General features: G+C 45.9%; 1 protein-coding gene across 8 annotated transcripts in view; it reads right to left on the reverse strand.

Moving 5' to 3' along the window:
- Nucleotides 1-10,283, reverse strand: part of FRMD5 (FERM domain containing 5) — a 311,143-nt gene that overhangs the window by 35,678 nt on the left and 265,182 nt on the right. For all 8 annotated transcript variants that reach the window (XR_013370116.1, XM_077880884.1, XM_077880885.1 and 5 more), the window contains exons 2-4: nucleotides 10,178-10,282; nucleotides 5,158-5,200; nucleotides 4,847-4,925 (exon numbers count right to left, since the gene is read on the reverse strand). Coding sequence is in view for 7 of the 8 variants with exons in the window: in XM_077880884.1 (XP_077737010.1) it covers nucleotides 4,847-4,925; nucleotides 5,158-5,200; nucleotides 10,178-10,282 (227 nt within the window). In the remaining variant the exon portion in view is untranslated. The remainder of the gene's footprint in view (nucleotides 1-4,846; nucleotides 4,926-5,157; nucleotides 5,201-10,177; nucleotide 10,283) is intronic.

Raw genomic sequence — 10,283 nt, forward strand, 5'->3', positions numbered from 1 at the left:
GAGGTAACACAGGGACCATCTGAAGGCAGAGTAAGTGACAACCTAAAAGGATAGCCAAGGAAAACCTGCCTTTCTGTGACATGTACATCTCCCCAAGGCATTGGCTGTGGCGCTGTACTTTCTGGTAACAGAGGGAGGAGATGAATCCACAGATGGTTCCAGAATGAAAGGTTCTGAACTCTGGAAAAAACTGGCGTCTCCTGAAGAGTTTTTTTTTTTTTCCTTTCCTTTCTTTCCTTTCTTTTCTCTTTCTTTCTTTCTTTTCTTCTTTCTTTCTTTCTTTCCTTCTTTCTTTCTTTCTTCTTTCTTCTTTTTTTTTTTTTTTTTTAATTTTCCCTGAAGAGTTTCTCCAAAGAGTTCTTACTTGGGCCCTGACTTTCCTTCATTAGATTCTTTGTCCCTAGCTTCCTTTATAATCTTATAATCATCTCCTTGCGGTCAGAGATGTTCTTTAAATTTACTTTTAATATTCTTTTTTTAAAGATTTTATTTATTTATTCAGAGAGAGAGAGAGAATGAGAGGCAGAGATACAGGCAGAGGGAGAAGCAGGCTCCATGCAAGGAGGCCAACATAGGACTCGATCCCGGGTCTCTAGGATCACACCCCAGGCTGCAGGCAGCGCCAAACCGCTGCGGCACTGGGGCTGCCCTATACTTTTAATATTCTATAGAGCCTGTACATCCTATGCCTACCTCACCTACTCACCTTCCCTCCCACCCATCATCCATCCGCCTGTCCATCCATCCGTCCAGTTCTGAGCACTTACATGTGCATGGCACTGCCACGGGTGCTGGGAATACATAAGGAATAAAACAGAATCTCTGCTCTTAGGGAGCTTACGTTACAACAGAGAGACAGATGACAAAACCATAACAAAACAAAATAATAATGATTTACGGAATGCATGTGAGCCACACACTGTACTGTTTTTTAGTTTTTTTCTTTTTACTAGTCTCCATGCCCAATGTGGAGCTTGAACTCACAATCCTGAGATCAAGAGTCACATGCTGTACTGACTGAGCCAGCCAGGTGGTCCCACGGTGTACGGTTTAACACATACTCTCTCATGCAGTCCTCATGACAACTCTGTTAGGTGACTATGGTTTTTTTTTTCCTGTTTTTAGATGAGAAAACTGACTGGAGAGACTGTTGCTTGCCTTGTCTCAGAGGGAGTTAAAAAGAACAACCTGGAATTTGAACCCAGTTCTTTTCGATGCCTTAGTCTGGGGTCAGCAAATTTTGGCCTGCCATCAGAGTTTCCAATGAAATAGAATTTTATTGGAATGCAGCCATACTCATTCATTTAGGTATCGTCTCTGGCTGCGTTCACACTGCAAAGGCAGAACTGAGTAGTTGTGACAGAGACCATATGGTGCACAAAGTCTAAAATACTATCTGGCCTTTATAGAAAACACTTGCCAGGCCATCTTAGCCTAGGGTATGCTTAAGTGATGTTCATCAAAGGAATTAATGACCTATAAACTCCTTTCATTCACGCATATATTTATTCTGTTCATATTTTTGTGAGCACCCCCACTCAGACATGTGTCAGTTTATTTCCTTAGGAGGCGGGGCCCCATTTGCACTCCGTTTCCTTCTACTATTTGATCCTTCCACAGAGTTAATGCACCTGTGGTCCCTGTTAAATGCTAAATCTGGTGCCTAATCCCCATTTTCTCTGCCTTGTCTTTAGACAAGAAAATCTATTTATTACTCTAAAAAATGACAACAGAGATTAATCAGGATTTGGCAACTAAATTTATCATCTGGGAAGAGTCCAAGAGATAAATTGAAGCACAGTTCTTTACTCCCTATTTCATCCCCTCCTCTCACTCTGGCTTTATGGGAATAGTTGAGATGGCATTGAAATTTAGGACCAATATTGCTAGGAAAAAACACACTGACAGTTGAATTAGTTTGGCAGGAAGGTGGCAAGGAGGGCTCTAAGCCAGGAATGAATTACGAGTATTGAGTGAAGCTGGGGCAGGTACCTGCTCTCTCAAGATCAGCAGGGACATGAATGAGGAGGAAGATTTGGCTAATTCCAAGGCCTCCACATAATGCTTCATGGAGGGAAAGGCACAAAGAGTCCAAATCAGGCCCAGGAACCCTGTGCTTCACACCCCAACAAGGCTTGGAAAATGCATTCTAGGGAAGGAAGGCTGGTGAGGTAGAGAGCAAGGGGAGAAGAGTTGAGGATGCTCAGCACAGATGTGTGCAGGAGAAGGAGCTCACATCCTTGTCTGTGCCTTTGAAGTTTACTGACTTGGAGAGAGGCCTGACCATGGTCCTCATCCTGGGCCACCAAGACTTGGATGACTGATTACCTGGGATGGTTTTTTCCTCTGAGTTCTCAAAAGTTAGCTGCTTAAGTGTTAGGACTCTAGCTGGTGGGGGAAAAGGACAAAGGAGGAGTGGAGATTATCAGAAAAGAAGTGCCTTTTCACATCAGCAAAGGAGAGAAGGCTGAGCTAACTACTTGTGCCCCATGCACAGTCCTTGGGGGTCCACAGACCATAATCAATCTGGCAGTCTATGCTCAATGCAAGGTTTGCTGGGGGCTGTATTGCAAAGTACAAGACCCTAGTAGTGGTCAGTCCTCCCAAAAATTCTATGTGGTAGCTACTACTCTCCTCATTTTATAAATAAGGGATCTGAAGGTTAAATATCTTATGTCCAAGGCACAGAGCTGAGAAGTGACAAAAATAGGATCTGAGCTTCCAGATCTATGCTGCTTGAGTAGGAGTGTCTGTACATTAGTATTATGTAGTAACATTTGATTTAGAAGATTGTATTGAAAAAAAAAATAGAAGATTGTATTGTCAAGAGCTCCTCCTCAGGGCCAAGATAACCATATATTTCTTCCCTTTAATCAAATAGAAACCCATGTGTTTGCTGTACTCTCTCTCACTGGCTGCTCACTGAGTTGTTAGAATGATCCCTGTCAACCTCACTGTTGGTCTAGTGAGGTGGAGACCAGGCAATCCTGAGGTGTGGTGTTAGGAAGCAAGGCGCTAGGTTCTCAAGAAAGATGTGTTAAATATGCCCTGACACGTGGACAGGAATGTGGCCTTCTGGGTCTGCCCTGGCATCATCACCTCTTTTGGCAGAGAAGTGGGTAATAGGGAGAGGGATAGGCTCAGAGTGAGGCAAATACTCTGAAGGTCCTGAGCAGGGTGGGCTAGCGCTCCTAAAACTACAAGATTGCTTCCTGTAATGTGGATGAGCTTGGTTTTCAAAAGGAAAGTGGGAGCCACATCCATTTCCATGTGGACGAGCAGAACCTGCAGTTTCTATGCCCAATAAGGAGCATGAAGTTTGGTTGTAACTACACACTCACTGGCCTCAGTGCTTCAAGTTGGTGTGTGTACACTGCCTCAAGCATCCAGAGGAAAGAGCCTTCCTCATCCTTGCGACTCAGCCGCAAGATTCACCCCAACCTCCCCTAGGGCCTATGTGGAGAAGCCACTTTTCCTCCCTGTCCCACTTTTTTGCTTCCTTTGCACTACTTAGTCCTGTTTCTTGCTCTCTTCTCCCCCCATTTCTGCCATTTTTCCTCTCAGAGGAACTCACCTCTTATCTGACCTAAAGCTAGTGGCATGCTCTTCGAAAAAAGGAAGTGAACATAAGTCCATATTTCTTCCTCCCTTCTTCCTTCCTTTTTCCTTTCTTTGGAATTCTCCCAAGCAGTTCAATATCTGGAGGTAGACTGATTGCAAGGCCTTATATGACAGAGTCTATATAACTAGCAATAACTTCATCCCAATCTCTGCAGTCTCCAAGGTTTTGAGGGGAAGTAGAGAGCTGGCAGCTGTTTTCAGCTCTAGGATTCCCTGACATCACCTCTTGATATAAGGCCCCACCCTCTACAAGGTAATACCAATATTCTGCTAATGTCAAATTTAGGTGTTTTTTTTTTTTTTTAAGATTTTATTTATTTCTGAGAGAGAGAGCACTAGTATGAGCAGGGAGGGGAGAAGGAGAAGCAGACTCCTCACTGAGCAGGGAGCCTGATGTGGGGCTCAGTCCCAGGACCCTGGGATCATGACCTGGGCCAACGGAAGACACTTAACTGACTGAGCCACCCAGGTGCCCCAAAATTAGATACTTCTGATATAAAAATTAAGGATCCCTGTTACAGAGCATAACTGAATCTCTGAGACAGGCCTTTTAGAGTGAAATTGGCTCGTATAAACAAAACCTTGGGGAAGATTTGAAGCTCCTATTCTTTGACTCTCTTGTAGGATGATGTGGGCACGGAAGTTTTTTCTTATTCTCAAGTGGTGCTGGATGAGATAGGATTCATTCCATGCAGCTGTCTGCCCACCACAGAACATGATCCCCACAATGAGAGGTTTATCATGGACTTGATCTGTCAGCACACTGGAGTTTATCCACTTGGATTTAAAATCTTCAGTATTTCCCAGCTTACTTTTCAATGTCTTGCTTTGGCATGTCCTAAGTACATTAGGCCACTGGAGTCTATTTCAGCCCTTCTCACTGCCAACAAAAGCAACCCACCCTCTCCAAAAGCATCCATGGTGGCCACATCCTTGGTAAAGGAAAAAAAAATGCTTTTTATTAATTAGTTACTCCAGGTCCATTTGTAGATGACTAGTTTAAATGAAGTATTCACACTCCTTGAAGGAAAGAAGCTCACTCTGTTCCAGTTTTATTGAGGGGGTGAGCAAAGAAAGCATGTGGAAATAAAATACAAAAGTAATGCTATATTTAGGAAGATTGCTTCCTTATAAGAGTTAGAAGCTTCCAAAATAGAGGATCTAAGAATCCTTCTTTCCTATCCTCTCCAACAGGTCTTAGTAGTTGAGGGGAGTTCAGCCTTACCTGGTTATCTCTTCTTTCAAGGCAGCAGGATCTGCGGGGTAAAACTTCACTCGGAAACACATGGTGAATGGAGGCTGGGCTGCAGAGACAAAGATGTGCCCATCTCAGGAAAGACCCTTCCCTGAGGCTGACTAGGCTTCCCTCCCCCCTGGGACGCACAAGCTTCTGAACTATCATAAGAAAATCGTCACATGTTTAAGGCCGACTTATACCAGGACAGTGGACAATTACCAAGACTTACTAAAAGTGGGAGGTTTCATTCCACCCTCCCCAGGGATGAGGCTTCCCACCTTTTCATGATGAATACTTACATCTCAATTGCTTCACCACAGACTTCGTAAACTCCAACCAATGCTGAAACAGAGAACACAGAACAAGAAAACCTAGTGAGAAGCAGTAGCAACTCTAACTTGTTTTACCCAAATTAACTAACCAGACAGACTGTAGCCCAGGGTGAAAGCAGCCCCAAAGTTTGTGATTGGTAGGCTTGGAGAAGAGAGGCTAATAGGATTTTCTGAAGAAAGCTCCCCATGGAACCAGCTGTGAAGGGGGAAGAGTTCCAGCTTCAGATACCATTTCTGGGCTTCCCTGGCAATGCTTCCTTCCCAAAGTAGGGTGCCAAAGTTCTGAGCCATATTTCTGGCATGCCAGTAGGCACAAGTGAATGCATGTATGTGTAATGGGGACAAAGCCCTGCCTGTCTTGAGCAGGGAAATGTTGACAGTAGTGGGTTGTGTGTGTTCGTGTTATGTGCCAGCTATATTTTGGCAGGGGTAGGCAGTACGGACAGAGGTTATTGGTTGTGGCTCTAGAAAGTATTAACAGGTGGAATTTCATAAATCAGTGAGACGGCAGGGACAGTGCATACTCCATCTTTGTTTGAGTAGAATATTGCCAACCCTTGTGTTAGGGCATACATTCTCAGGATTCCTTGGCATCAGGGATGTTTAAAATCTCAGTCTCATAAGATAACTAACCACAACTAAAGTGTAGAACAGTATCATTTTTCCCTTGGATTTCTGTAGAGGCAGGATATAGTAGCAATACATCTTTTCCCATGGTACTTATGTTTGTAGGAAGGAAGCAATGAGGTCATTCTATAACTGTTTCCCAGTTCTTCACAGATGCTTTATAAAATGCATTATTGATGTCTGTTGCTTTTATGCTAATCAGGAAATTTGACGGTTTGCAGAGAGCTACAACCGCTGTTACCTGGGATTTGATTATCTGAAAGTAGATTGAAACTATTAGCTCTGTGAAGGCAGAAAACGGTGTCACCCACCAGTGCCTAGGACAGTGTTCAAGATGCAGCTATCAGACAGGCGAAGAAGTGGGTCCATTCTGGGTCCACCCCTCCCTCTCTTCTGGCTACTTCCATCTGGTGTAACATCTTGGCAGAATCATCCCTCTGGCAGGAAAGCAGCCAGGGCCGTGCAGACAGCCTCCTGGCCTCCCGCAATTCCCAGCTCTCACCTTCTGGGGTAGGCCGTGGGTCATGCAGTTAATGGACCCACTAAGAGCCAGTTCTTCCGTCAGCTCCACATGGATAATCTGGGCTGACATTCTGCTCTCTTGCTTCCTCTGATCTGAGTTCCCACGAGGCTGGCAACTCATTATAGCCACTCAATGTGGTTAAGAGGTCCTTCTCACATTACACGGCCCACCACGGCTTGGCTTCCCATGGAAGCAAAGGCAAGAGATGAAATTGCATGGAAACAACTGGGGTTCGAGGCTGAGCCTGTGAAGGTGGAGGCCCGTCTGACGGGAGCACATTGGAGTTGTGCACAGCGAGGAGAACATAGCAAGTGTCTGGGGCTCAGTAAACAGAATGCCCCCAGGCACCTGTCTGCTAGATTAAAATCAAGAACCAGTGGAAGAAGGAGAGTACAAGGGAAGACTGTGACATACTCTCAGCGGAGGGTAGGTGGAGCTGAACGACAAAAAGGCTATTCCCCTTGGCCAGAGCTGAAAAGGGCTTCAGTGAGAACTCAAGAAAGGAGAGGCTGGAAGAGACAGCAGAGTGATGGGAGGGGAGGGGAAAGCTGTCACAGCTTGTGAGAGATTTTAAGGGGTCTAGGAGAGAAATCAAGAGAAACCAGGATCCCAAAAACATAGTGATGGCCAGAGTTACTTACCTTTTGCTGAGGTCTAGCTAAATCTGGGTCCTACAATCACTAGCAAACTGATAACATGAGATTGGGGAGGGGGGGGTCAGGAGAAGAGAAAAGAAGGGTCAGAGAGGGGAGTTTCCACCTGTTTTTGGGTCATCGGGCCAACGTGGCACAATCTGTAGGCTCTGGAGGCTTGAAAGGAGAGGCTAAGAGGAGCCTGGAGCCCTGGGCCTGAGCCAGGAATGGGGGAGTGAGGGCAGCTCCTCCAGGAGAGACCACGGAAGTTCCCAGACCCCATAGGGACCTGTGCAGAGCAGGCAGTAAGGGGGTGGATGTGAGCTTGGGTGCTGGTGCCCCGGGGAAAAGGTACATTTTAGGGCCTCACAACCTAAGGGAGCAGAGAGCTTACCCACCCATCTCTCCCATGAGTCAGTAGATCTAGGGTGACAATTTTCCCACAACTCTCAAGCACCTTTCCAAGCCTCTCTGCTCTCCTTAACCTGTCAGTAAAGTCACACAACTTCAGAAACTATTAGGTGTGGATTCAGCATGGAACCTTAGAAAGCACACAGACCCTGGCATCAGATAGCTCTGAGTTGGAGACTGGCAGTGCCACATGCCTTGGCCAAGTTACTGCCTAACCTGAGGTTTTATTTCCTCATCCAGAGAATGGATATTTGACTTGTCTTGATACCTGTCTCATTTGTGTAAGGAGTAAAGAGCATATGGGAAGCCCTTAGCTTAGTGCCTGGTACAGTTCAGTGCCCACTATACATGGGCTTATGCTCAGTATGTTTATGCTCAATGCAGAGCCCAGCACACAGGAGCCACCCCATACATGTTTATTTCTCCTTTTCCCATCTCTTTACATTTTTCTGTCTTCTCCTGCTTTTGATCTTTATCCCCTCCATGTACTCTTTTATGTTCTCAAGCACATTTTGACCTAACTAGAAAATAACGAGGATATACCATGTTCCTTTTACTTCTCTTTGGGAGATGAAGAGAACTTGCTGTAACTGGCTTTCCTACTTAAGAAGAAACAGCTCAGACCAAAAAAATAAACAACATGGGGCACCTGGGTGGCTCAGCAGTTGAGTGTCTGCCTTTAGCTCGGGTCATGATCCCAGGGTCCTGGGATCGAGTCCTGCATTGGACTCTCTGCAAGGAGCCTGGATCTCCCTCTGCCTGTGTCTCTGCCCCTCTCTCTGTGTCTCTCATGAATAAATAAATAAAATCTTAAACAAACAAACAAACAAACAAGAAACCCCCTTGTAAAAATAGTGCATCATTATATGGTGAATGGATACTACAACAGGTGAGGGCATGTAGCTTCTTGGTATCATGGCACTTTTGGGATCTTATACTATGTTCTACAGTAAGGACAGTGTCTATGTCAAGGCAGTAAAGCTTTCATAGGGCAAGGGGTGGACCTTGACACTACTTCCTAAACAGTGGTGATGCTCAAACTTCTACTGAGCCAGGAGGACCATAATATGTCAGTGAAGAGGACAAGGCTTGTCAAAAGAAAGGAATATAGTCCTTTGGATTCTTTCTTTCTTTCTTTTTTTTTTTTTTAAGATTTTATTTATTTATTCATGAGAGACACACAGAGAGGCAGAGACGTAGGCAGAGGGAGCCTGATGCAGGACTCCATCCCAGGACCCCAGGATCACAACCAGAGCCAAAGGCAAACACTCAACCACTGAGCCATCCAGGTGTCCCTGGATTCTTTAGGCTGAAGTGTTCAGCATAAAACTCTAAATGTGACCTAGAGACACAGTGGCTCAGAGCATCAAAGATCAAAACAACACTGACTCTGGCATGGTGAGGGGTATATCCATTCATTTGTTATCTGTGGTCCTGGACATTGTGGGGGGCTGTGCCTTCTGGGGGCTCTGAGGCCCCTAGTGTGGGAAGAGACGGAACCCATATTTGGAGCTGTGAAGAAAATCAGTGGACCCATGAAAGGGGGACCCTCTGGGATTTGTGCTGATAATGTCTTTGGAGGATGGTAGACCAGAGGGCGGGTGGGCAGAGGTATAGGGAAGAGAGACACAGGCCTGGATGTTTCTGCATACTTTCCCACTTCAGTGGCGGAGGGGGGGTACCAGCAAATACATGCCCACAGAAAGGGAAGAGCTGATGAAAATAAGTTAGAGGAAGTGCAGGTGTCTGCTGGTGGAGCAGCTGGGCAAGGGGAGAGGGAAATTTTGGCATTCTAAACCATTAACTCACCCACTCATCATTCCTCCAGCAAATATTTACTTAACGTCCACTACATTCTAGGCCCTATGCTAGTTCTATGGGATATAGTGCTGAGTGAGAGAAAATGCACACAATTGTGGAACTGATATTTTTGCCCAGAACACAGATAATCAAACAGGCAACTACAACATGACATAGTAAGTGCTACAGGAGGGGTAGTACAGGGCACATGGGGCACATAGGAGGGGCCCCTCATTCAGAGTGGGTGTTGGGGAAGAATCCCTGGAAGAAGTAAAAGTCTAAACTGAGACATGACATGTGAGAAGGAGTTAGCCATAAGTGGAGCCAGCCAGAGTGGAGTGTGGAGAAGTGAGGAAAGAGAGAAGAAATGTTCTGGGCAGGGAGACTATATAGGTGGAGGGCCCCAGTGGGGAGGAGATGCATCAAGGGAGGAGCTGAAGCTGAGAGGGAGCCTGGGGCCTGGGGGTAATAGACCTGTTCTCATATCTGTCTGGAATGTGCCCTGTGTCTGTAGCACCAGCCACATTGGTGAACAGAACAGGAACTGCTGCATTTGCAAGATGCTCAAAGGCCCCTATTAGTTTTGGCTCCATCTCTGTCCTGCCCAAACTGGGTTGGTGTGACACTTCAAGTGAGGTCCTTTCTAGGAGGAACTGTATGGTTCAGCTCATTTACTAGAAAGGAGGTGGGAAATGCTCAGCCTGTGACCGTAACACCAGCCCAGCTGCTCTGCCTCCTACTGGACAGCTTTGGGCAGATCACATCAACCTTCTAGGCTGCCATCTCAGCATCCGTGAAACGAGGGGCCACACTAGGTGAGCTCTGCCAACGTGGCTTCCAGATCTCATAACATGATCTGAAGAGGTGACACTCAACTGCAGGGCCTGGGTGGTCCCTGATTCCTGAGGCTAAATTGAAGAATATGAGTGGCATTTCAAGGACTCAGGCTACTGACCAACCCTCTCCTCCATTTGTGCTTTGAATATTGACTTACCCGCTGCTTATCGGGGTCCACAAAGCGGATCCCAAAGTAGTCTTTCTCAAGAAGGTTCAGGTGGTGGCAAAGAAGGTCAAACAGGTACTGGCCTTTGGCATCTCTC

This window comes from Canis aureus, chromosome 32, assembly GCF_053574225.1.
Source record: "Canis aureus isolate CA01 chromosome 32, VMU_Caureus_v.1.0, whole genome shotgun sequence".
Classification (NCBI taxonomy): domain Eukaryota; kingdom Metazoa; phylum Chordata; class Mammalia; order Carnivora; family Canidae; genus Canis; species Canis aureus.